The following is a 25,029-nucleotide window of genomic DNA, read 5'->3' as shown; positions in this document are numbered from 1 at the left end:
CTCTGAAAGTTTGAAGATTAAAATAAGTTCTTCAACAGTTGATAAAACAAGCCCTAACCCCAATAACAGTCACGTTGTGAACTTTTTTCTTTCCTTAATTGCACATGAAGTTTATTCTTTGTTTTTGCCTACTATACAGTTCAGATAGTAATTTAAGGACACAAACGAGTCAGAATACTCTACAGCAGTGTCTGTATTGGACTTACAGCTGCCACAAATGATTCAGTTCATGGCAGTGGGAACAGCTCAGTCCTATGGGCAGGAGGGCTGTCATAAGGAGGGCTGACATCCATGATGCTGCCCTGTCAACTTACGTCATGACGCCTCTGAGCAAAGCCACAGACAAGGGCGTAAGTACAGTATGTACTGTTCTACTGTAAGCATGTGTATGTCATGATCTACACAGAGCAACATTGGTTTGAGGCACATTTATCACACTTCCTATTTAATGTATTTAAAGAAACACAACCCAGAAACCGTGCGATGACGAGTCAGCAGAAATAACACGTCGCACGGGATGTGAATGGGGGTGTATGCAAGCGTATATATGTGCTTTGGGATACGTTGATATATACTCTGGCTCTATTTTCATGGTGGTGCAAAGAATAGCAAAAGCAGCACTATAACATGTTGATATTTTTTATTATTGTCACTTGAGTACATTTATAACCAGGGTGATGGACATGAATTGTGCTGAATGCATGAATTTAATTTATATGTTTAACAATTGCGCTATAGATGTGTTGCATATAACTTGATGTGCATCATTACATTGCAGAAAAAAATATCTACAATTTTGTGAACACTTGACCTAATGTTTGACACTGGTCTTTTGGTTATTGCATGTTCAAATAGAGCCCTCAGTTTTGTGCCATGCTGTGTTTTATTACATTTCGTAAAAACAGGTAGGTTAGGTTTCATATGTTGAAATGGTTTCCCTCAGGAACGGTTTTGTGAGTGTTACAGTGTATATTGAATTTTAAATGTGGCAGTTTTTATGCATGTTTGGTTGGCTTCAGCACACAAACTGCACATGTATGTGCGTGTTCTGTGTCCACTGCTGAGCAAAGAAAAATCCTGAATGTTGTGTGATCATCATGTGTATCATGGACAGTATATTCACGTCATTGTTGGTTCCGGTAGCATTGACCTGCGGATTGACTAGACAGTTGGGAGATGATGTACAAATGCATCACTGTACAACATTTTTAAGACACACACACATACACATAAACACAGTACATATACATATCCTGTATACACTCACACATTGCGTGGAGCACCTCATGGGGATTTCAGCATGTTGTGTGTGGGCTTTTGCTGACAAAGCTCATGACCCAGCATGAAGAATACACACACACACACATACACATATAAATGCAAAAGTAGGACACAATCGCTGCCTTACACTCAGAGTTATGAGTGTGTCATCACTTGCTGCTTACGGTGCAGCTGCTGGAAAAAAACTAAACTAAACACAGATGATAATCAGGAAAATGGTGAAAAGGCTTAAAATATGTGCAACCTGACTACTAAATTATAGAAATGGGTGTTTCAATCCCACAAGATTTTATTTTTAGCCACATTTAGCAGCTAATGTAAGTCTGGCGGGCAGTCAGTCGGTCCATTCAAAAAATTTCACACAAATCTACAGTGCATGTGGCTTTGTGGGACACAGCTGCAAAGACTGACAGCCTGACTGCTGCATCAGTTTAGGTTTAACTCAGCTGGAAGAGCAGAGCCAGAGATCTCAGGCTGTAAAGGTAATGAGTCAGTTTAGCCGTATATAGTTCTGGTCTATCACAAATCTCACACACACAGACCCATTATCATTAATCTTTAAATCAGACCCATAGTGTCTTGGAGGAGATTTCAGGGAACAAACCAGCAGTAAATGATCTTTAAAGTCGGATTAATGATCTACCACAACTTCTTAACCTCCTGTAGTATTGGGAGGAGTGCAGTACTCATTTCCACCTACTTTGACATATTTCTTGACATGGAGCTGACCCGCGTCAGACCCTAAACCTAACCTGTGTATCAAAGTCAAGGGATATAGTCTCTTTGTGTGTTATTATAACTTAAAGACTCTCACAAATAGAGCTAGAAATCAACACTCAGAGGAGATGGAAGTAGCCAGAATTAAATGTTTATATTGGCAGAGTTAAAAGAAATATGTCAATCTGAACATGACCTTTAAGAGCCAGTAATGGCAAAGTCTTGGAAGTGACAATTTAGATGATTACTGTACAAGAGTGTGACAAAGTCATGTAATCCAATATAGAATCAATTGTTTTGATTTTCAAGTTTGATTGACATACAGAACATTTTTTGAATATTGCATCTTTATTTTGGATACTTGTTTGTACTTGATCTCATTGATCTCATTTTATACCTGGCACAAAAATATTTTCCTTCAGGAAAATGATTTGAAAATGAAGAGGAAAAAAATTAGATAATTATTTAGTTCATAACATGAAACCTTTGTATCATTTTTGTAACTTAACAGACCTACGAGTTAATCGCAGAGCTGGACACATGACAGTGCTACACTGACCCTTCACCCTTCATCTGACACTTGAGTAAAAAGGATATGTGGCATTTATGACTATTGATTTTTGATCTGACAAACTGCATCTGTCACATGTATTTCAGTCATATATGATTGCATATCTGAAATACTACTGAAAAAAGCTAGATTATTATAAGAAAATAAATAAATAAAAAACAAAAGAAAAGTTAACTATTGAAGGATAGAAAACGTCAAATGTAGAGAAATATCAGATAACTGATTATTTGACTCAAACTATTAAGGAAAGAAAGACATTGTAAAACTTGTTTTGTTGACCATTTTTGGAGTTTCCTTCTCTGTGATGAACCCTAAATTGTAGCTATGAAGGAAAGAGAGTGTGTCTTCTTTATTTCTGGGTATTCACATTTTCTTACTCAGTTCAGTGACCTTCTCTTTTCTTCTCTAACTAGTAACTAGCTGCACACAAATCCCACATAAGGTCACTTAGGTTGAGCCTGGGCATTTTAAGTCACAGGAATGAGTCACAGTTTGAATATCAAATTAGTCAATTTACTTGAATGACACACATTTGATGACCTTCATTTCAAATTTCATCCAGCAGTTTTTGTGTTTTGACAGTGATAGAGGGAGACTGACGTGTACCGTACGACCTCTATGCATAATGTTGTCCATGTACTATGTATCGCACACTCTCCAGCACAGTAACACACTTTGCAACCACAGTTCTTTTTCACTCAGCATTTTTCCGCTTCTCATTAGAGGGAAGAGGATTACACGCAGAAACATTTTAAGCTAGATTCAATTCCATATGTGGAATTGGTCAGGAATCTGCAGTTCCCTTGAGAAGGAGGAGCAGGACGGGATCGATGTGGAATGAGCTGCTGAGGAACGGCTTTTCCATTAGGTGTGAGATTGATCTGAGGCTCTACTCAGTACGGTGAGGTAAAATGGGAAAATAGGGGTGGAGATAATATGAGGAGTTCATTTCTGATATGGGAATAAATTTAAAAAAAAAAAAAACAAACAAAAAAAACCCACGCCATGTGACCCCCTCCTCCACACAGACGATACACAATATACACTACTCATTAAAAATACATATTACAGTAATCATCCTTGTTAATCAAGGACAAGTATTATTTCAATGTTTGCAACTGTATTCTGAGACAAGGATAAAGTGGATTGAAGATAGTGGTGCAGATGAGCTGATTAAAGAGGTGATTGAAGAGGAAAAATGAGTTTTTGTGCTGTTCAAATCAAATCGATGAAAATATAGCAGTTTAAAACAATGGACTAAATCCAAATCAGGCATAGTCAGATATAACCAATTACCTCAACAGGCAGCTCTGGCCCTGGTTTATCACTTTATCCCAAAAGACCCATATTGAGTGATTCCAAAGCCCTATTTAGAAAAGGTCAGTTTAGCAGGAGCTCCAGTAATGGGGTTAGTAGCATGAATGAATTCATCGTGTCATGTTTATAGACTGATTGCACCCATTTCTTTTACCTATTGTGACCCAACCCAGTGTACAGAGGGGGGAGGACAGAGATGTCTCTACAGAAACCCACTGGCCAAAGGAGGCCTCAACTACCTTTGCATGAACAAATTATTTTGCAGTTTCAAGAAGAGCCGGAGGCGTGAATTCAATACAAAACTTAGCGTTTATTATTAAAATGGGATGATGGTTGCAGTAGAAGACCTGAAGATGAAACAATTCTAAGTCTAAGACAAAGGCCTTTTATTTTACAATGCTAATAAATTAATTAATTAGACAGGGTACTTACTGTGGGGAGATTCTATCGCAGACCCCAACAGAAACCACCATGTGTGCACACTGTAAACACTGCAAACACTGCAAACTCTGCAACCTGCACTGCAATAAAGATGGGGTTAAATCTACAAACTGGTTAAAGTGACCACCACCCTTCAGACCTACCACACTGCATGCAAGGATGGGTGTGTATACCAAGAGTACTCCCTGCAGGTCTTCCCACTGCCTGGGAAAGAGATAAAAATCAAATACAATATTAGAGGGTTCAGTTGGTTTTAGGTATGAGGCACTTTAACTAAACAACATTGTTACATTGCTCCAGGCAAAGCAGCAGTCTGGCACTAAATCTGCAAAAGGAAACCATGAGTCAATTATATCAACTGGCAAAAATACCTCGGAGGGAATAACCCTCCTACATTATCATACCAGTTTAGGTTACCTTTCTTGACAGGAAGCCCTGCTAAAAAGTGGTACAAGTAAAGATGACTGGTTCTGTACTGTGGCTCAAACAGGGGAGAGGCGAAAGCTGGCTCTTTTCCCAACGGGTTAGATTGGACATATCACTAATATAGCATAGTGAAATTAAACAAACACCAGATTAATCAGTGGCCTACCTCTTCAGCATGGGGCTAAAGAACATTCATCAAACTGGATCAATTGGAAAACAGCTGCACCACACCTCTATATGCAAGAAAACCAGTTAAATTCCCAATAAAATACATTCTCTCCAAATCTCCCTTACCTGCACAAACAAAGCAGTCCTACCACACATCTACCAGGCCTCAGACAAAAGAGGTGCTAATCTTCATCATCATCATCTTCATCTTCTTCTTCTTCCTCTTCCTGTTTAATGGTGAATTGCCACCATTTGGACCACTTCCGCCACCAACTGTTGAATTACATAGTTCTTAAATCCTTGTTATTAAACCTGTGCTTTGTAGATAAGTGAAGACATGTTTTAAAATTGAATTTCCAGGATCAGAGTGTTTTCAAGTCAATTTGTTCAATCCCTTTATGTTCTAGTTCACTCTTAAACAGTCTTTGTCTTGTATATTTGAGACAATGAAAAAAGACGTGATCCACAGTTAGAGGCCCTAATTGCCCACACCTGTCCTTATAAAGGGGGGGAGCTCTCTCTAACCCTACCTATAGGCGGTGGTGCTCCCAACCTAGAAGCCAGCCCGCACACCTAAAATCCCTGTAGCGATGACACGTAACAGCTTTGTTTGAATATGTGAATAAAACTCTTTGCAACTTTGCTACTCAAAATTACTTTGTAGCCAGACTACCAGCATGACTCTGTGGATAGAAATGTTCTTTGGTTGGTCAGTCCATCACTTTGGTCCAGACAGAAATATCTCAATAATTATTGGTTGGATTGGCACCATATTTTGTACAGATATTGATGTCTCTCTCAGGATGAATTGTAATAACATTGGTGATCTTCTGACTTTCCCTCTAGTACTATCTTCAGGTCAAAATTTTAATTTATCCAATACTTTTGTTTATGACCAAGTACCTGTAACATTATTGACATTCCCATTAGCCTCAGCTGTACTTTGTTTTACCACAAACTAGCAAATGTTAGCGTGCTAACACACTAAACTAAGTTAGTGCACATGCTAAACATTATACGTACTTACCATCAGCATGTTAGCATTGTCATTGTGGGTACCCATGTTGGCAGGCTGACGTTAGCATTTAGCTCAGAGCACCACGGTGCATAAGCCTTACACAGCTGCTAGCATGGCCACTGGGTTGCTTGGGAAGTGTCACATCTAGCTCTATGTCCCTCCGTTGTCAGTCTCCACCAGTCCACCAGATGCCTTTAGACTTTTCTACCTGTCTGTTTAGACTGGACTGAATGGGAGAAGGATTGTTGCTTCTTGCATTGAACTTTTGTCCAGATATTTTACTGCCTAGCTCGTAATACATGTGCTTGATTGGAACAGCATACAGAACTGAAGTGAAATCTGAAATACTTTTGCCTTCACCTGGTTAAGAATGAAAATGTTTTTTTAATGACCAGATTATTTTGAGAATGTTTAGTGCTTTTCAAGCAATTCACACTCTAAGTGGTGGTGTTTCAGTTTTTGCCCCGTCTCATTTTTTAGGTCTTTAAGAGTCAGTATGTTACTCTATTATCTTAACACTGTAGCAGAGTGATTTTCTGTTTTCATTTGGCCTGCTGGCTTTTAAGGCTTTCTTGAGTCTACTTATTGTGTTTTCTGGGTTTTTGGTTTTCTGTTTTTCCTTCAGCCTCGTTAGTCCTTTCCTGTTCTCTGCCTAGTCACCTGTTCCCCATTCCCTCATTAGTTCACTTTGTATTTAAGTCCCGGTTTTCAGTTCAGTCTTGTTGGATCCTTTGTTCTATGTTGTTCTGTTTTGTTCTGTTCAGTTCAGTTTTGGGCTGCTATCACTCAGACCAGAATAAATATTTACTCTTCAAGTTCCTGTTGCCTGCAGTCTCCTGCGTTTGGGTCTACCTGCTCTGCTCCACTCTTCACAACAGGTAGAGCTTGGTATTGAACCTCAATACTTTTTTACTAAAATATGTTGATAGCGTTGAGAATCGAAGGCTGTCAAGCTCTGAAAGCTGGCTTTGAATGGCTGGTCATATTTGACATGATCTGATTTGCATTTGCTTAAACAAGTTTTAGGTTGTATTTTATCTCTGAAAAAGTTCTTTATACAGCGTCTTGTGTCTAAACAACATGAAACATTTTGGTATCAGTGCTGAAACTACTACTACTGAAAGAACTGATGTTACAGCTGTCCTGTGTCTCTGTAAAACAAACCCCAACTGAACTGTGCTGTGTGAAGAGTGAAAAAGATGGACCACATTTATGCTATACAGTAGAGTCTTCGTCCTTGAACCCGCGGCTATGTTTACATGCTGATGTTGGAAAACTCAAAGGAAACAGAAATTGACAACACTGGGGTTAACATGACACTTACAACCGTGTCCTCTTGCTTGTGGATTTCTGTTGGCGCAGTCTTTTTCAAGTGTTAACATTCAACATTTAACAGTTATTACAGTTCAAACATCAGACAATGGAAAGAACCAACATCAATAAATGCTGTATTTAGACTTCTGTCTAAACACTAGCATGCTCAAGTACTGCAGTGCTGACATTTACACCACATGTGCTCATCCACTGTACACACATAAACGCACACACACACACGGAAAAAAGGGTCTATTGAGAGACCCTGCAGCAAAATGCTCCATTTACCTCCGTTTGACACCCCTTATAGAATTACTGTATAGCACACATCATAAACACCTTACTCTGTAAACACACACATCTGCATGCACACACATACAGTAGTCACTGGCATGCAGACACACTTGGATACGCTGTAATCAAACACACACACACAGAAACATTAATTCGTTCTCTTCATAGCTCTGTTACGCCTCAGCCGGATGTTTTTAGTCCTTTTCTTTCTCATGATTCCAATCTCTCCACACCTCCCCCCATCTCGTCCATCCATCCTCTCTCTCGTTCGCTTTGATTTGTAGCTGCCTGTGGGGGTTGTATGTTCAGTGTGTGAGGGGATTTGGGGAGAAAATGATTACTTAATGTCAGCAAATATATGTTTCTGACTTGCACGTACTGTAACTGTTTTTCCCATCGCAACACATGATTACCATAATTTTTAAAAAGCACGTGAAAAAAATGATGACACCTGAACAATATTAGTTTGGTCTAGGAATAACAATATATATATATATGTTGTCTCCCATATATAGTGAAATCAAAAGAAAAGCAACGTGCCAACATTTCTCCTTTTTACTTGGAAAATCTCCAAAAGGTGTCACAGTTAAAGTGCCAGGATTTATACTGCTACAACAGCTGAAGGACATTGAGCCAACTGATTATTGTTACTTGTGAAGAGTAACTACAGAACCCATAAAGCAGAGAGAAAAGGAGATAAAGAAGAAGAAAAAGGAATACCACCTGCAGCGGGAATAAAGGGAAACAGCTTAGCTTCATGGGAATTATTGGTGGAGGAAGAGAGGATGGAACCTTTAAAGATGGGTGACAGGTGAGAAAAACTGAGCGACACGGTAAGTGAGACAGGTAGAGTGGGAGCTAGAGAGAGCGAGAGAGAGACAGAAAGGGAGTGGGAGTGAGTGTGAGAGAGAGAGAGAGAGAGAGAGCTGTGTGTTGCACCACATGCTTCTCACTTCCCTGAAAGTGTGCTGTCGGCGAAGGAGCTGCCCTGCTGAGAAAAACAAAAACAAGAGGAAAAGGGAGCAAAAAAGAGGGGAGCATCTGAGTATCGAACATAGAGCAAATATCAGAGAGCGTGGGAGACAAAAAAAAGGGGAGAAAGAGGGAGAAACTGGGGCACAAGCATATTAGAGACACGTGTTAACATCATCAGGCGAGAGCAAAGGAGAGCTGAAGAGAGTGAAGAGGAACGGAGAAGAAGACTGAGGAGAGGAGAAGAAGTGACAAGACGGGGAAAAAGTGCTGATGGCGCAAGTGTGATGGTGCACCCTGCCAGGACCTGAGAGCGACTCCCTCCCCCCCCTCACCTCCCTCTCCCCACCTTGTTTCCCTCCTTCCTCTCTGCCCTGTCTCCTTATCCATTCTCTGACCCTGTCCCCTCCTCCTTCACCCTCCTCTCTCCTCTCTCACATGCTATCGCTCGCTCTCTCTTTCCACAGTCAGAGCAGGGAGAGCGCAGCGCCTGGGTCGCATCTACGTTTCTCTCTCTCTCTCTCTCTCTATCTCTCTCTCTTTCGTTCCTCTTCCATCCCTCTGGACTCCCTCCAGCTCCTCTGATTGTCATTCTGCAGCTGAAAGCCTGTTAGAAATTTCCCAGAGCTCGGCATCACAGGCAGGACACAGGAGAGGAGAAGGGAAGACCGGTGGGGGAATAAATTGGGGATCCCTCAAAGAACTGAGGAGTCTTTGTTCTTTGCAGGCTTTTGATGATTGACCTGTTCCGCTGCCTTTCTTCTATAAGGAAAGACTTAACATGGAAGACTTGATGTGAGAGTTAAAAAAAAAAAAAAACAGAGCAAAAGCTTTTGCAGCTTTATTTTGCCTCACGGAAGGAAGTGAGGCACATGGAGACACGGCGTTTGGAAGTGAGCGACTGAAGACCTAATCCATTTTCAAGGAAAGGAAAGAAAACTTCAAAAGAAACAGGAGAGCCTGAACACAGACTTTCGATAAAAGGGAACGAGACGCTGAATCAAGAGATTTTAAAAACAGGCTTTAGGCTCCCCCGGCCAGTTTCTGTTTCCATTCCCTCCGTCCCATCTGTACTTTTCCTCTGCGGCTCGGGCTCTGCTCCCTTGACTGAAGCTCAGCCATGCAGGTGTCCATCGCCTGTACGGACCACAACCTGAAGAGGGGGAATGGGGACCACGGCAAGCAGAGCGCCACCAGCCCCAACGTGGTTAACCAAGCCAGGGCCAAGTTCCGCACAGTGGCCATCATCGCCCGCAGCTTCGGCTCGTTCACCCCACGCCACATCTCACTCAAGGAGTCAACGGGGAAACACACTGGCATGAAGTACAGGTGTGTGTGTGTGTGTTTTGATATGTATGTTTGTATTCATTTTCTCATCTGCCACAACTTCATTATTTTTCATCATACTGCTTAATTTTTCAGCACAAATTGCTTTGTCCACACATTTGTGGTTTTAAAAACAACTTTCTTCCTTTTGTTGCTCAATTCTTTTACCCGTTTTGATGTTAAAAGTTTGAGTAGACAGAACATATGATATGTAACAGCCTCCAAAGACGTGGACTCTATCTAGAAAGGCTTGGCAATAATTCAAATTGCTTATCGACTTTCAGGGGACTCGTATCATGATGACATGAACATACTATTATCCTTTTACAATATTCTGTTGCAACAAAACAGCTTTTGTATGACATATAGTTTTGTCTAATGTAACACATGGCAGTGAAACACAGTTCATTGCATTAAACATTGATTTGATTACTTCACATTGTTTAGCTTACATTTGGAATATTGTGGTATATCAATATCTGTAAAGTATTCATAATAACATCTAACACTGATTTCAGCCATATTGTCCAGACCTGCAACATTTATTATCTTGTACTTGACACAGCTTTTAATCTTGTTGATAACCTACTGCTGTAAACACAAAATCCCACTTTTCTGCCTTAAACCCCGACTCATATGCCTTCCGTTGCCGTCATATTCTTGCGTTTCATAAATCCATTCTTGCCAGCACCATCTGAAGCACCTTCTGCCAAGCCTGCAGTATGTTTTCAGTGAGCTTGCGCTGCACATCTCAAATTTGATCCTCAGTTTCCAGACTTATCTCTAAGTCATACAGAAGAAGTCACAAGCAAACCCGATAGGATCTATGAATAAATGCTGTCGGCTACCTGCTGAGAGTTTACTGACAGTACCCACAGTTTTTTTTTTCCATTCTGTCTATCAACATGTCTCCTCTCTCCTTCTTTCTTTCTCCCCACAGTTTGTCCTATTGTCTGCCTCTCACTTTTTCTGTCATACTCACAAATACTCAAATGTTCAACTTCTAATGCTTTCAAATGCCATGAATGGAAGATAATTCTTTTGCTTCTACTTCTCTCCCACACACCTAAACACTTTTTTTTTTCTGCCTCTCTCTCCTCTCTCTGCCTCTCGCTGTGGTTTGGTGAGACAGCTCTGCAGTGTGGGCAGAGTGTCTGAGTCGGATTTGACCTCAGCAGTGCTGTTGCTCAGCTGACTTGTGTGTTTGACTCTTTTAGCCTCAGGCTGTGAATCTTAAGTAAAATATGGTGCCTTTCTTCCCAAGCTCTGCAGATCACCACATAAATCAGACAGGAGTGTGTGTGTGGCAGAGAGTGTATGAAGGCATGTGTTGTGTGTGCATAGAGAGGAGATGGTGACAAATTGCAGGTTGAAGGTAGCGCTATTCAGCATCTCCTGTATTTGATGATGGTAATATTCCACAGAATACAGCCACTCTATAAAAGTCTTTCCATGTCAAGGCAGGAAATTAGATGATTCAGACACTATCAGACCTCAATCTGACATTAGTTTTGCTGCTGTAGGTAAATTCCAAGGTTGTTTTTAGGCTTTATATGTACTGTAGCTGATGCAGATTGAAAGATGCAGACTCCTCTGGTAAAATGAGGGTGCTTGTCATGTTCTGCGTTTGTCAAAAATAGGTTAATGATGCAAAATTGTTTTGCAAGAGTTGCAGGGAGATAAATATTTCATTCACAGTGAAAACTGCAAAATGCCAGAATTCATTTTCTCTCTCATTTAAAGAGATGGTCACCTATTTTTTTTTGGCTGGACTGCAACAACAGGGCCAGCCCTACACATGCGAATGGCCTTAACTGAGTGAGTCACTGACTGAAGTCATTGGTGGGCCAAAGCTAAGTCTCCCAGAATGCATTTTGCACCAACCGGTAGTGATGTTGGAGATTAAGCTGTTGTAATTTTTGCTGTAGGACTGTTAACATGTCACTTCATTAGGTTTTAATATTTTTTCAGGCGAGGGAGTAACAATTTAGATTCCCAATATGAGGTCAGTTTATCCAAATAACGCCTATCTGGAAATTTGCTCCGATGTTTTCGGAGATGTGAGGAGTCGTTGGCCGGGTGAGAGCAGCCGGTTATCTCGCAGCATCAGTCCGACTCCTACGTCATCATCCTGGGGAGAACATCATCCAATAAACAGCTCTTTGTTAATTTACCGCTGGCTCTAATGTCTTCATACCATTTTGATATATGATATAATTCCTTTTGGAAGATAAACGTTGGTCTCACAGATGAATTTAACAATTGTAGCTGCCGCATTAGGTTGTCTGAACCTAAAGTGAAGCTTCATGTTTTTGTTGAACAGATCAACAACGCTGCCTCAGTAAATATAAATGTATTGAAATGAACAAATCAGTGTATATTAAATTTTATTTTATTAAGCTACACAACAGTCAGTGGATTTTATTATAGCTACATTACAGACTGAATAACATAATTTGCTGCATCTCTCTGTCAATGAGGTTATTTTTTGTGAGAAAAGAGTGTTAGTGGAGCTTTGAGTTGAGATTATTTTGTCACATTACAGTCAGGTGGTTGTGTTGAAGCTGAGCTGCTGCTGTCAGTAAGTACGCTGCTGTTCCAATTGCAGAATGATTCTACTGTGTCCTCCCGTCCTCGGAAGTTTGTACTCTAACTGTACTTGAACTTGCCAAGTCTGAACTAGCAAGTACGCAAGTCTGATCTTGGCCTGCTTGCTATTGAGAAAGGCCCTGTCAAATTGGCCAAAGCCTGGCGCACTTTTTGGGGACTTGGTTGCCACATGCCACCACGTCCTGTATCCGTTGTTTCAAATTAAAAGGCCTCTAGCGTCTAGCGGTCCAGCCATATACTAGGTTTTGACTTGATCTTGTTGATATTTAACCTGGAAAAAGAGTCTGGGCTTAAAACAACAGCAGTCAAACATGAACTCATGTAATCTCATGTAATGCTTAGTGAGTGACTCTATCTTAAACAACACCTACTGCACAGCTGCAGATGTCGGTTAAAATCTCAGAAACAAAGGCCCTGTTCACACCTGGCATTAACATGCATCCGGTATGATCCGATCACAAGTGGACAGAAGTGGAAGTACGTCAATTCACACCTGGCATTAGAATGCGTGATCGGATCTCTATATGCAAATAAACATGTACATCATTTTCATTTGCAAAGACCAAATGCATTGTTGTTTTTAAGCGGTGGGAGGCAGCAATGCACTTCCTGTGCCTAGTCTGCCAGAAATTAAAAGAAGAAGAAGTTTGCCCAAATGGAAATCAGACAGTGTTTTTCATGTGTACTCCATCCATGAGAATCCATTTTGCCTGTTGTTGTGGCTTCTTCTTGTTGTTTCATACTTTCGTATGACGCTCTTGGTGCGCAAATGAGTACGTTCTTCCACTTATGTAGAGGACATCAGTTGAGTAGGTGGTCCTTCAGGACACATACGTGTGCAAACTGCTAAGAGAATGTGGCCATATGCGGCCCGGACCACCTCCCAATGTGGTCTGAGTGATTGGATCTCAGTGTGTTCTTAATGCGTCTTGGGTGCATTCACACCTGTACTTAGAGCTGTCCACTTGTGATTGGATCACCCAAGATGCATATTTAATGCCAGGTGTGAACAGGGCCGCACAGTAGTTCAGAGCTATTGGTGTAGATTTATTTTGTTTTCATCATTGTGTTATTGGCCTCTCACACTGCATGCTCATCTTATTTCACTGCTGCAAGTGAAAGCTGGATAATGATAGTTATACCAGCCCTGTGCTATAAATGGAAATATAAGAAGGGTGCAATTTGTGAAAAAAACAGAGGTGGGGGGGATGTTTTTGAAACATTTATATTCATGAAATTAAATCAGAACCACAGTGGGCCTATATAGACTATGGAGCACATTAGGCTATTTCTTGCAGTGGTTATAGTAACATTTATGAAATAATTGTGAACTTAATTAAAATAATTACAGAACTGGAACTTGACCACTGCATTTGCAGGAATATTTTAATCATTTTTTTAAAATTTACTTCATCAAATAGCATGATATTTTCAGTGCCTTATCCTTTCCTCCTCTGGACACACAGATGTGATCATACAGTATGTATCAAAACAAAAGGTTAAATGCTAATTTAACATGCCAGAATTAAACCCCCAGCTCTCCTTTCAGTACTCTGGATAATGCCACTCAGCCAGACATGCCAATACACATTAATGTCATTCTTGCAAGTCACTGTTTAATTCAGCTCTATGCGTAGTGTGCAGCAAACTTCAATACTGAATAGAAAATTATCACAACATGCGATAGCACAACGTGCTGTCATCATAAAAATAAATAGACGACAGTACATGCCTACTTGTCAGACTGAGAAAACAGTCTGCTTTGATGAGCAGGGAAGGAACCCCTGGTCCATTTACTGCGTCATCACACAGAGCCTAGACATGGTGTCATCTCTATCACGAGCATGAGCGCTGACAGTGAAAGACTTTATTGTTTGCACAATATATGGGGTGGAGTGGGGGGGTCACAATTTGCCATTCCCCCCTGGCAAATTGCACCCTGAATATAAGTATTCTTGACTACTTAATTGTTGAACAGAGCAGCAGAAAACACTGACTGAGTATTAACAGACAGTATGCAGCAGGTAACACGTCTCTTATAATAATTGAAGGATGTGGGGTCTTTTTCAGATTTCATCTTGAGCACTTAAAAACACTTTGGCTAGGATTATTGTTGTTGAAGACTAGCAGAAAACTGCTGTGGACCACATTACTTATCGTCTAGACGACCTCAGAGTCTAGACGATATGTAATGTAAGTGGGCTGTGATGCAGTTTGACCAGTAATGAGAGCTGGCAGACAGGTCAGCGGTGTACAGATCATGGCTCGGTGCCACACCACCCTTTGTTGGCAGCAGTGTGGGGGAGGGAGTACACATACCTGGAAGTGAAAGGTAGTCTTTGAGGTCTGTCCTTAAATGTCTTGTTGTATTTCTCATAATGGACCACAGAAAGATGCTAATAGCATAACAACATGACTGAAATGTTTAAATGAGTGGGTGGATTTGTAAATCTACACATTGATTACCTTCTGCCACTTTTGTTTAACTATATCAATACATCAACACTGGTGGGAATAATTCATAAAGTCAACCATAGAACTTCAAACTAAGGAAGACCATGACTGAGACGACTGACAGGCATGTGTCTATAACGGAGAAATCTCATGACACCTCCTGACAATGATTTGATTGTTGAGAGTAATTGACTGGTCTGTCTTTGTCATTGCCAAAACAGACATGATTGGCAATGGATCTGACAAAATGCCAGTGACCACAGCCACTCAAAACACATCTCAGTCACAGACTCTTGTGTAAAACATTGTTGTACGCAATAGTCGAGGAGAGGAAGAAAAATGGATTCACCAAACTCTCTTAACTGCACAAAGTTGTTGTAAATCACCAGTTTGAGGCTGATGAATGAGGAGGTGTGCGTTGGTGAGATTTCATCATTAGCATGACTGACGTCCTTAAAATTGTCACATAAGGCGACCCTTTCTGCTATGTTTGTGGGCAAGTTTCATTCACAAAAATCATACCAGAGAGTAAAAAAGAAGAGGCTCAAGTCCTGCTTTTGGAAATCAGTAGACAAAAACATAACAAATTTAGCAGTGTCATAATAGGGGACCTGAAACAATTTGAAAATATGAATACAGCTGCCATTAACATGTCGTCAGAGCAACACCGCACTGTGACAGAAATAAAGAGGGAGTGGTCTGACATGATGTTAGATGCTAGAGGCAGCGAAGGGATGTGACAGTCACAGAGATATTAGACAATATTATCGCCTTCCTTTAGGTGATGTCACACTATCAGGTGCACCAGAAACTGGCAAAACATGATGATGATAATATGGTGAACAGAATATTAATTTTTACTCTAGTTGATATCAGCATCATATTTATACTTCCTTTAGATTAAGGCTTTATTATTCTTAAATCAAACAAGTGTTTCTCCCCTTGTGGAGAAAAGCAGACTGTCTGTTCATGGCTTGTGCGACTGTTCTTAGGCCCCTTTTTGTGTGTATCTTAAGAAGATGGAGGGTCAAGATGTAAGATGCTGGAAGCCTTAAAAAGACTCATGTCATGTCATATACCCAAATGTATGTTTGGGAACTTTGACCTAGGGGAAAGTCAACTGCTCCGAGCTGCGTCAGGGCAAAGAATCTTATTACTGGTGTCACCCAGAAATACAAACGGCACTGGTTTTCTATTTTATCACTTACAATGATGCCATGACGGTGACAGTGTGTGTGCCAGTGTTAGTCATATGTTTGTCTGCACAAATGCACCCACATGTCAAGCAGCGATTAGGAAGATTTACAGTAAGTGTTGAGTACAGTACTGTTTACATATTATATGTACCGTACATTTATGTATAAATTGATGTGCAGCTTAATCCAACCAGATGCTGCACACTTAAGTTGTCACACAGATATGAATTTTTGACATTTTTACTATGAGTGTGGAAATATTTATGATTCGACTGATTGCTTGATTTAATTGTCTCCTTGTGAAATACCTCAAAAAGGAGGTGCAGCATAATGAGTGAAACCTCATGCACACACACTCCCCCTACACAGTTTCCTCTATAGGATGGCAAACCATATGGTGGTGCAGTCTTCCTGTCAGTTTGTCATTAAAAGTTCAGCAGGCAGAGGATTGTGAAAATCTCTTTTGACAATAGACGAGGACAGGCTAGAATTTCTACTCGCTGCTCTACAGGAACAATGGAGGAAATGATGGAGAGAGAAGAAGAGCCAGATGAAAACGGAATGAGATGTCGAGAGTCGATACCTGTGTGTGTGTGCTACTCATTCAGTGCTGCATTGTCTTCTGCTGACAGGAACGCTTTGGGATGGACAGTTTCCTCTCCCCACCACCCCCCTCTTCCTCCTCTGTCTCTCTCTCTCAGTTTCTTTTTTTCATCAGGAAGTGAACCCAGGGTTGTACACACCATCTGCTCTGGCACTGCAGTGTAGGTAAAAGCATGACAAGTGAGGATGTGTTTGTTTCTCACCGTGTATGTGTGTGTGGTCACGTAACACACACACACATACATACACCCACACTATCACACAGGGGTCAGTCTGTTTAACTATTTATCCTCCTTTAAACATGTGTCGCATGTTAGAAAACAGATGTATCAAGCAAACAATGAAGAATGACTTGATAAAATGGGAGAAAAAAATATCAAGGACCTTTTGTAACAGCACCATGGAGCTCATATTTTTCTATATTAACCTTCGTGTGGGTGAATAATCGCTGAGAGTCTTGGGTGATAAGCACTTTGCGCTCTCACCTTAAGCTCTGATGTCCTGTTCGGTTGAGACCAATATAGAATATTTTAATTGCACCAGCAGATTTATAATACCTTGTTTACTGACTATTGATTGATATGTTGTTTACTGATGCCCTGTGCAAGAGTGTCTGAGCAGAAATCATTTAAATTTTAATGAATTCTGACCACAGCAGTGCAGTACAGTGGAGGCGGGGGGTGGTGGTTGTTGATGAGTACAGTGATAAAACACTGAGTGATGGTGGATTTATGTACCCACTCTTTGCATGTTATTCTGACAGTACAGCAGAAACAAAAGGTTCCCCTTGCTGAATATTTTGAGTCCGTTACAGAAATGCATCAAGTCTCCCACCATCACACTGACGCACTGTGGCGAGAGCTCATTCAATTGATAACGATTTCTTTTACTTTCAGACTCGGTAAACAACATTTGCATCAGTCAATCAGTCAGATAAGTGAAAGTAGATACACAGGAGAGAGAGAGGACGCTGATAGAGATGGCTGTCATGAAAGGATTCAAACCCCTCACTGTGGTTTGACGACTGTACACACTTTTATAGATCGAGCCACCGGGGCGCAACTCACTCTTTTTGTGTTGCGATAACAAGCTCTGAATCGGTCTGAGTTTCTTGTAGCTTGGCAGCATTTTAAATGAGTTAGAGCAGCAGAGATTTTTGTGCTGTTACCTTGTTGGGTTCACAGTCTCAATGCATGTCGCCTTCACTGAAAGAGAGAGACAGAGAGAAGAGGAGGGAGGGAGTAAGAGTATGCGAGCACAGTGAAGAAAGGGGAGAGGAGGAGCAGGAGTTAGGTATAATTGATAGAGGGCATTTATGAGGCATGAGACTGTGCTTGACTTAATATCAAATCTATTAATAAATCAGTAGTGTGTGTCTGTACAACCTCCCACAGAAATGTTCGGAGCAGTAAGAAACTGCATTTAGTTTCCTACGTGCACTGACATCCAATAAGCTTCACTATCAGTTAACCTCACTGAAGCTCTGACTTTTCGCTCTGAGACACATTAGGGCCTATCAGGTGGTGGGGTGTGCTCTGTAAAACTCCAGTGAGAATGCAGCTCTGCGGTGGGTTATGCTGCCACACTGGTTACACTTTATGACAGTGGAGTGGTCTCCAGTTCTTTCTTTGTGCAGTCATATCATAGAGAAATTATAGCAGATTTGTGAGTCATTTGCTGGATAGTGGGGCTACAGCGGGACTACTGTCTAGCTCTGAGGTTTAGATAGACCCTCGTGGGTGGCTCGATGTTGTCTGAATGTTTCTGCCAAGTCAGGCATTTGGGTTGTTTATGCTTTTTTTGGGCCCAGTTGGAAGTACATCACACACACATATAACAGCCTTTCCCTCCTGTTTTTGCATGTTAGAGGGGGCAACACTGTACAAAACTGTAAAAGCAATCATCTGACGTGACTCTAGTTCTATGAATATGTGTGTAGGTAGCCTTTTAACTGCAGCTGGTCCCTTTGTTTTCTTTCACTGGGTACACTGGGAACAGAATGGCAGCGTCTTCGGTGTTTTACATGGTATGCTACCACCTGATTGGGCGGTGAATACATCGATCTGTCTCAAGACATCCAGACAGAGCCTCAAAGGAATTAAAATCAGTAGCAAATCCTGTTAGAATAGATTTGAAGATATTCCATGTAACCAGTATGTTTCAGGCTGACAGGAGTATGCACACGCATGTTAAAACACACACATGTAAATACTTATACTTTCTCCCTCCTTTTTATCTTGGCTCTACATGTTTATATTATTTTTACGGTGAGGTTTGTGTATCTCACACATGTTCCCTTTAACCCTGCTGATCCTCTGGGGTTTCAGTCGGACACAAAGAGGGAAAGAGAGGAGAGGAGAAGGGAGGTATTCAGTTTGTTACAACAGTCAAGGCTAGAGAGTAGTGACACTGAAACACACAAACTAGTGAAAACAAAATACAGACACATTGACACTCATTCATCACAAGATAATAACACACTCATTCAGGGTGTTTTATACTCGGTCTTATAAATAAATGTGAATTTGTGAGAGACAGCAAACAGCAAAAAACATTTTGGAGGAAATTAGTTTAAATACTTTAATGGAAGTGGGAAAAATATAAAGGGTTCAAAAAGAAAAAAAATAATGGTGACAGCTGTGACTGGAAGTGTTATGTTTTTGGGTTTTCCATCTGTACATCCGTCCCATTCTCATGAATACAATATCTCAGGAAAGCCTTGAGGGAATTTCTTCAAATTTGGCACAAACGTCCACTTGGACTCAAGGATGAACTGATTAGAATTTGGTGGTCCAAGGTTAAAGGTCACTGTGACCTCACAAAACACATTTTTGGCCATAGCTCGATTGTGCTATGCTAATTATGACAAAGTTTCACACATGTCTAATAAGATAAAATGATGAAGTGATGACCTTTTTATATCCAAAAGGTCAAAGGTCCACTTCACTGTGACATCATCATGTTCTACAAAAACACTTTTCTGGCCATTACTCAACACTAACTCAGGAACAGAAGGATAGATTATGACCATATCTCACATTTGATTGGATGTTGAATCGGTGACACTCATCTTGGCTCCCATCTTTAAACTGTGGCGATTGTTTAGATCTTCTGTTCTGTTGGGTTGAAGATGTGTGTGAAACATCCACGTTTTAGAATTTGTAGCTTCTTTGCAGCAACATCTTTATCTGAAGCATCGTTCACTGTCATGGCTGCAACTTTGTGTTCTATCAGAATCAAGCATGTGAACACATACAAGGAAAATACACTTAATACCTTTTTATTAAATTCCTTCAAAATCTTCACTATAAATATGAGTCTGGACAGACATGGATGTAAACTGCAACTTGACGGGTTGGCAGAGACATACAAGCGCGAGTTAGTGTTTCTAGTTTTCACATAAAGATGGCAGCTGTTCATTTCCATGTTCTTTTTCTCAACACATCAAATCATTTACAAGGAGAAAAAAAAGGAATTAAATGAGGACAATAATGAATAAAGGAAGGAATCCTTTTTGCCTGCTGGTCGTGCTCCAAACCACCACACAACAAATACTAACCAACACATTATCTGTGCTTGTTGCTATGGTAATCATGTCCTTGGCTCTGTAGTGGCATCATTCAGTTTGGACCACTTTAAAAGACACACACACTCACACATACATGAACACACAACACTAAAGGAAACAAACATATTTAAATAAGACTTTAAACCATTTGGTGTGAACTAAAACTGGAGAATGCATGAACAGGACTGCCACTTAATGATTTGAATCATGATTTTGAGTACACGGCTATTGTTTTAATTTTCAATTATTCATATTCGTTGGTTCCAATTTCAGTAATAATCAAATAAATCCAGTGCTAATTAATTAGAGCACAGCTATTTGCTGAGCTATGTAACATGATGTTAAACACGTGTTAAATGTTAAATATTATGTTTATTTATTCCAATGGATTGCCGGCAAATTAAGTTAAAATGTAAACAAATCAGTGCTGCGGAGCCTTTGTGGGGATTCGACATGCAACTGTTCAAAGCTGCTAGAGAAACACCAGCAGGTATTTAGATCACTTAGAGTGATTCAGGGCAGATAAAGGAAGAACAGGGGGAGAGAAAGGCAGCAAAGACAGTGTGTCAAATCTATGAATGATTATATCACGGTAAATCCCTACAGGGACCTATGATATTGAACTTGAGTAGAATAACAAACAGTGATTGTCGCTGGTTGTCTGTCAGTTTGTGTCTGCGAACTGTTGCTGTGCCCTTGGTTGTCCTGAAAGACACTGATAGTATTATTAATTACTGTGACAGCTCTGCAGCTGAAACTAGCTCTAAGTTCAAACCTTTTATCTCGTATGTCTTTTTATCTCGCAGGTGATAATCCTAATACCTCTCCGTGCATAGCTGATTGAAACGTTGGACTCGGTTAGTGACAGCTGACTTTGAAGTTACAGCCTGCTTGTGTTGCTGGTAATGAATGCCAGACTGAAGATATATTAATATCACTGTCTGTCATTTGTCGTTGTTTCGGCTCCTCTGATTGCGTCTCAATCGCATTATCATACCCTTCAAGTGCTTTCCTCACTCCACTCATGTTTTGCTTTTCAAGGGTGACATATTATACTCCTTTTCAACAAGTTAATACAGGACTCTATTTCCTAAAACAAGTCTTTGAAGTTTTTGCTGAAAATATCAGAGATTATGCATTCTAGCATGCCTCTCTGTTTCAGTCCTGTTCTGGGTGGGCTGTTTCTGTGTGTATGCAAATGATCTGCTGCCCCCCACGCCCCCTTCTGGAACTAGTTGTGGCTCTCCGGCTGTGATACAATTCGAGATTATATGACCACAACAGGAGAGATTGAGGGCTGTTGACAGTATTCATATTCATACTGCAACCGCAACGGAGCTGCAGTAGTGTCACTTATTCTAGTATTACAGGAACACTAAGTGTATCTGTGCTTGACTTTACATTCACTGCCACAGCAGGCTGCTACAGCAGCTATGGTCTGGGCAAGTTAGCTACTGGGTGCTGATCAAAGTTACACAGCGTTGCCAAGAATTCCTGCAGTTTGACCATTTGTTGTTCACATGTTTCGGTACCTTCATGGCATGTCTATCAAGCACATTTACAAAATGATACAGCAACAAAACACACATACCAGCGACAATCACAGAGCAGAACAAGCTAACGTAACAACAAAGCTAGCTGAGCTAGTGCTGCGGTTCAAAGTTCCACAAAAAGCAACATGAAAAAACAGTTACCACCATTCAACCCACTGCTGTTGTTATTTAGTTTCTCTTGACTGTCCCTCAACAACATTTAGTCCAACATCGCTAGCTGTCAGCCTGCTGAAGCCTGCTGAAGCCTGGAGGGGGAGGTCTATGTTCAACGGATCCCTTTATGATGTCATAAAGGGAGAAAAATTTAAACAGTGTTTTTGCACACACATTTACTGAAAGATGGAGCAGGAGAAAAAGAGAGGATGATCTTTTCACATAGTCTGGGGGTCTCTAGACATACTGGGGACACATATTTATGTTGAAAAGACATGAAAAAGTGCATTTTGCATAATTAGTGACCTTTAATTAAAGGAAGTGGCAGGATGACTTGACAGGTTTGTGCAATGGTGGGGCAGGAGAGCCAAAACAGAGGGCAGGCAGTGCAGACTGATATCAGGAATTTTAATGCAGGAGTTGCTAATATTGTCTCCCTTTGTAGCTGCCCAACAGGATAGAGGAGAGAGAGAGCAAATGAAAGACAAATGGAGAGACTGATCATGTGAACTTCAGTGATTTAAATTTTTTACTCACCCTAACTGTGTTATTTGGGAGTGCAGTCCTTTCTCCTCAAAAAAAGCTGTCCTCCCAAGGAGTGTTCGTTCCTCCCAAAAGCCTTCTTAAGTTGGTAATTAATCCTTCATCACAGAAACAGCTTCACTGTGTACACACAGGCTTCGTAGCAATTACCACAAACAACTTCTTCTCTTTCCAGTCATTGTTAAAAGAGTCTATTTTTGTCTGGCAAGATGTTTTTACCCAAACTGAGCTAGAGCACAATGCTCCCTGGCATTACCAGCCTGTCTGTTCCTCATGCCTGCAGTGGGATCTACAACAGTCAATAAGCTTTGCTCCTCTTCCTCTCCAATTATAAATATTCCTAACTCACAGGGTAAGAAGGTAGACAACAATTTACAAAAGCAGAGCAACCTCTGGACACCCTCCATTTGCACTGGGAACATCAAGCTTATAGAAGCTACAGCTTAAAATCTTTATGTCCCTGCAGTGTTGAAACTGTAAGCCCATTAGACAGACTGCTGCTGTCTATAACAGCCTCCTAACGGTCTCCTTTAGTTTAAAGCCTAGATGGAGGAACAACCAGCAAACCCTGATCAGAAGACCCTAGAGTCCTGCTGGTTACATAGGGCTGCAGTAGATCTTTAATGTCAGCAGGTGCCTGACCATGCAGAGCTCTATTGGTGATCACAAGAACTTTAAACTGGATTCTGAATTTGATTGGGGGCCAGTGAAGAGCAATCAGAATCAGTGTCACATGAGACCATGTGTGAATATTTTCTGGTTTAGTCTTCTATGACAGTAATAAACTAAATATCTTTGGCCTGTGGACTGTTGGTTGGAACTAAAAAACCCATTTAGGTTGCATCTTGGGCTTTGGGAACAGTGATCATCATTTTTCACCATTTTCTGACATCTTATAGACCAAACGACTAAAAGAGAAAACAACAGATGAATTAATAATGAAAATAATCGTTACTTGCTGCCTGTCTGGTCTTGCAATGCAGTATATCATATAAATTGGTATAAGGTTGCTACCTTTCAGACTGTCTCTCCTTGAAAGCGTTCATGGTGTTGCACTTAGTTTTTGTACTTAGAGTTAAACCCTATCTGACTTTCACACCTCAGCACATCCTGCTCATCAGTCACTGACTCAGTGGGCGTGATTGTTGGACTGTCTGTTTGATAAAGTAAGAAAACTAGTGGTACGCAGTGGTACGCACCACAGTTTCACTGCTGAAGAGGGTTTGGGACTTTTCAGATGCTGTTAGATGATCTAACAGCCACTTTATTTTAAAGATACTGAGACCTTAATTATGACACTCTTCTATGACCCAGCATGAAAAAGATCTTTTAGAGATACATGTAAAAACACTATATAAATAAAATGTCCGTGCTTCAGTTCAGTAAAAGACATACATACAGTGGATACAGAAAGAGGTGTTTTTAATAGGAATTACCCAGACTGAAGGCTATCAGCTCTTTCACTTGAAAGGAGATGCACAACTTCACCAGATAGTATTTAACAAACAGAATACATACATTTTAAATAAAGGGCCTTAAAGTTCCTAGTAATACATACCAGCTGTATGAAATATTATAATATTAAACGACTTTAAGAGGTTAATAAGGGTCTTACAGCAGCAACAACTGTCCCTCATATTCTCTGTGTGTTACTGTATAGACCACATCTATCTCCTTTATTGCCTGAAAGCAACTTTCTACAGATGCCATCTCTTTTATGTGTGTACCTTGATTTCTCACTTAAACATAAGAAGTCCTTTGTAGGCGCTAGTATTTGTAGCAGATTCTTCTGTCTTCACTCCTCCATCACTTTCTTTTCTCTCTCTCTTGCAAATTCACGAATCCTGGAGATGCGTTAATGGTGTAAAGCTCTTTGTTCCCAATCACCCAAATAGACGTGGACCGTGAGAAATCAAAGATCCGACCTACAGTAACAGCCTCTGAGGACCTCACTGCGCTGTAATTTAACACGACATGACTGCGCTTTGATCTCTGGCATATTGCAACCAAAATATCACCATCCAGATTGATGAAGACAATGTTGCTGCCAACTCATCTATTTCTCTTCTCCCTTTCTCTTCCACGTTGTTATTTAACAGGGTAGTCGGTAGTGCTGACGAGATTATATTGAATTATTGTCAGAATGTTATGTAGACAGGAATGTAGTGAGAAGTACAAAGAGACAGACAGAAGAGTCTTATTAATTGGTTTTATTCATATTTTACTGGGTTTAAGTGAATCTTCAGCTTCACTGCCTCTGAATATGTGTGCCTGTGAGTGTGTGTGTCTAAACATACTGCACAAATTTGTGTGTATAAAGTCTGCTTGGCCTTCAGTCTGTAGTATGATGCAACGGACAAATAACATCCTAGTTGACAAAAGGCTTTCAAACATTGACAGTGAATGAAGATGAATTCATTCACACACACACTTCCTTCCCTTACAGATGTTCCTTTTCAATACGCCTTTTTTTTCCGTCCTTAGATTATACCACTTCAGTCTCT

At 40.6% G+C, this 25,029-nt stretch overlaps 1 protein-coding gene across 5 annotated transcripts in view; it reads left to right on the top strand.

Moving 5' to 3' along the window:
- Window positions 1-25,029, top strand: part of kcnab1a (potassium voltage-gated channel subfamily A regulatory beta subunit 1a) — a 124,953-nt gene that overhangs the window by 32,886 nt on the left and 67,038 nt on the right. The window contains exon 1 of one of the 5 annotated variants that reach the window (XM_044353198.1): window positions 6,690-6,817. The exons of 3 other annotated variants lie outside the window; for them this stretch is intronic. Coding sequence is in view for 1 of the 2 variants with exons in the window: in XM_044353196.1 (XP_044209131.1) it covers window positions 9,640-9,848 (209 nt within the window). In the remaining variant the exon portion in view is untranslated. Of the gene's footprint in view, window positions 1-6,689; window positions 6,818-8,956; window positions 9,849-25,029 lie in introns of those variants that run through there. One more of the 5 variants, XM_044353196.1, reaches the window with a different exon arrangement.

The sequence above is a fragment of the Thunnus albacares genome, chromosome 6, assembly GCF_914725855.1.
Source record: "Thunnus albacares chromosome 6, fThuAlb1.1, whole genome shotgun sequence".
NCBI classification, from domain to species: Eukaryota; Metazoa; Chordata; class Actinopteri; order Scombriformes; family Scombridae; genus Thunnus; species Thunnus albacares.
This window is presented reverse-complemented; position numbering and strand designations above follow the sequence as displayed.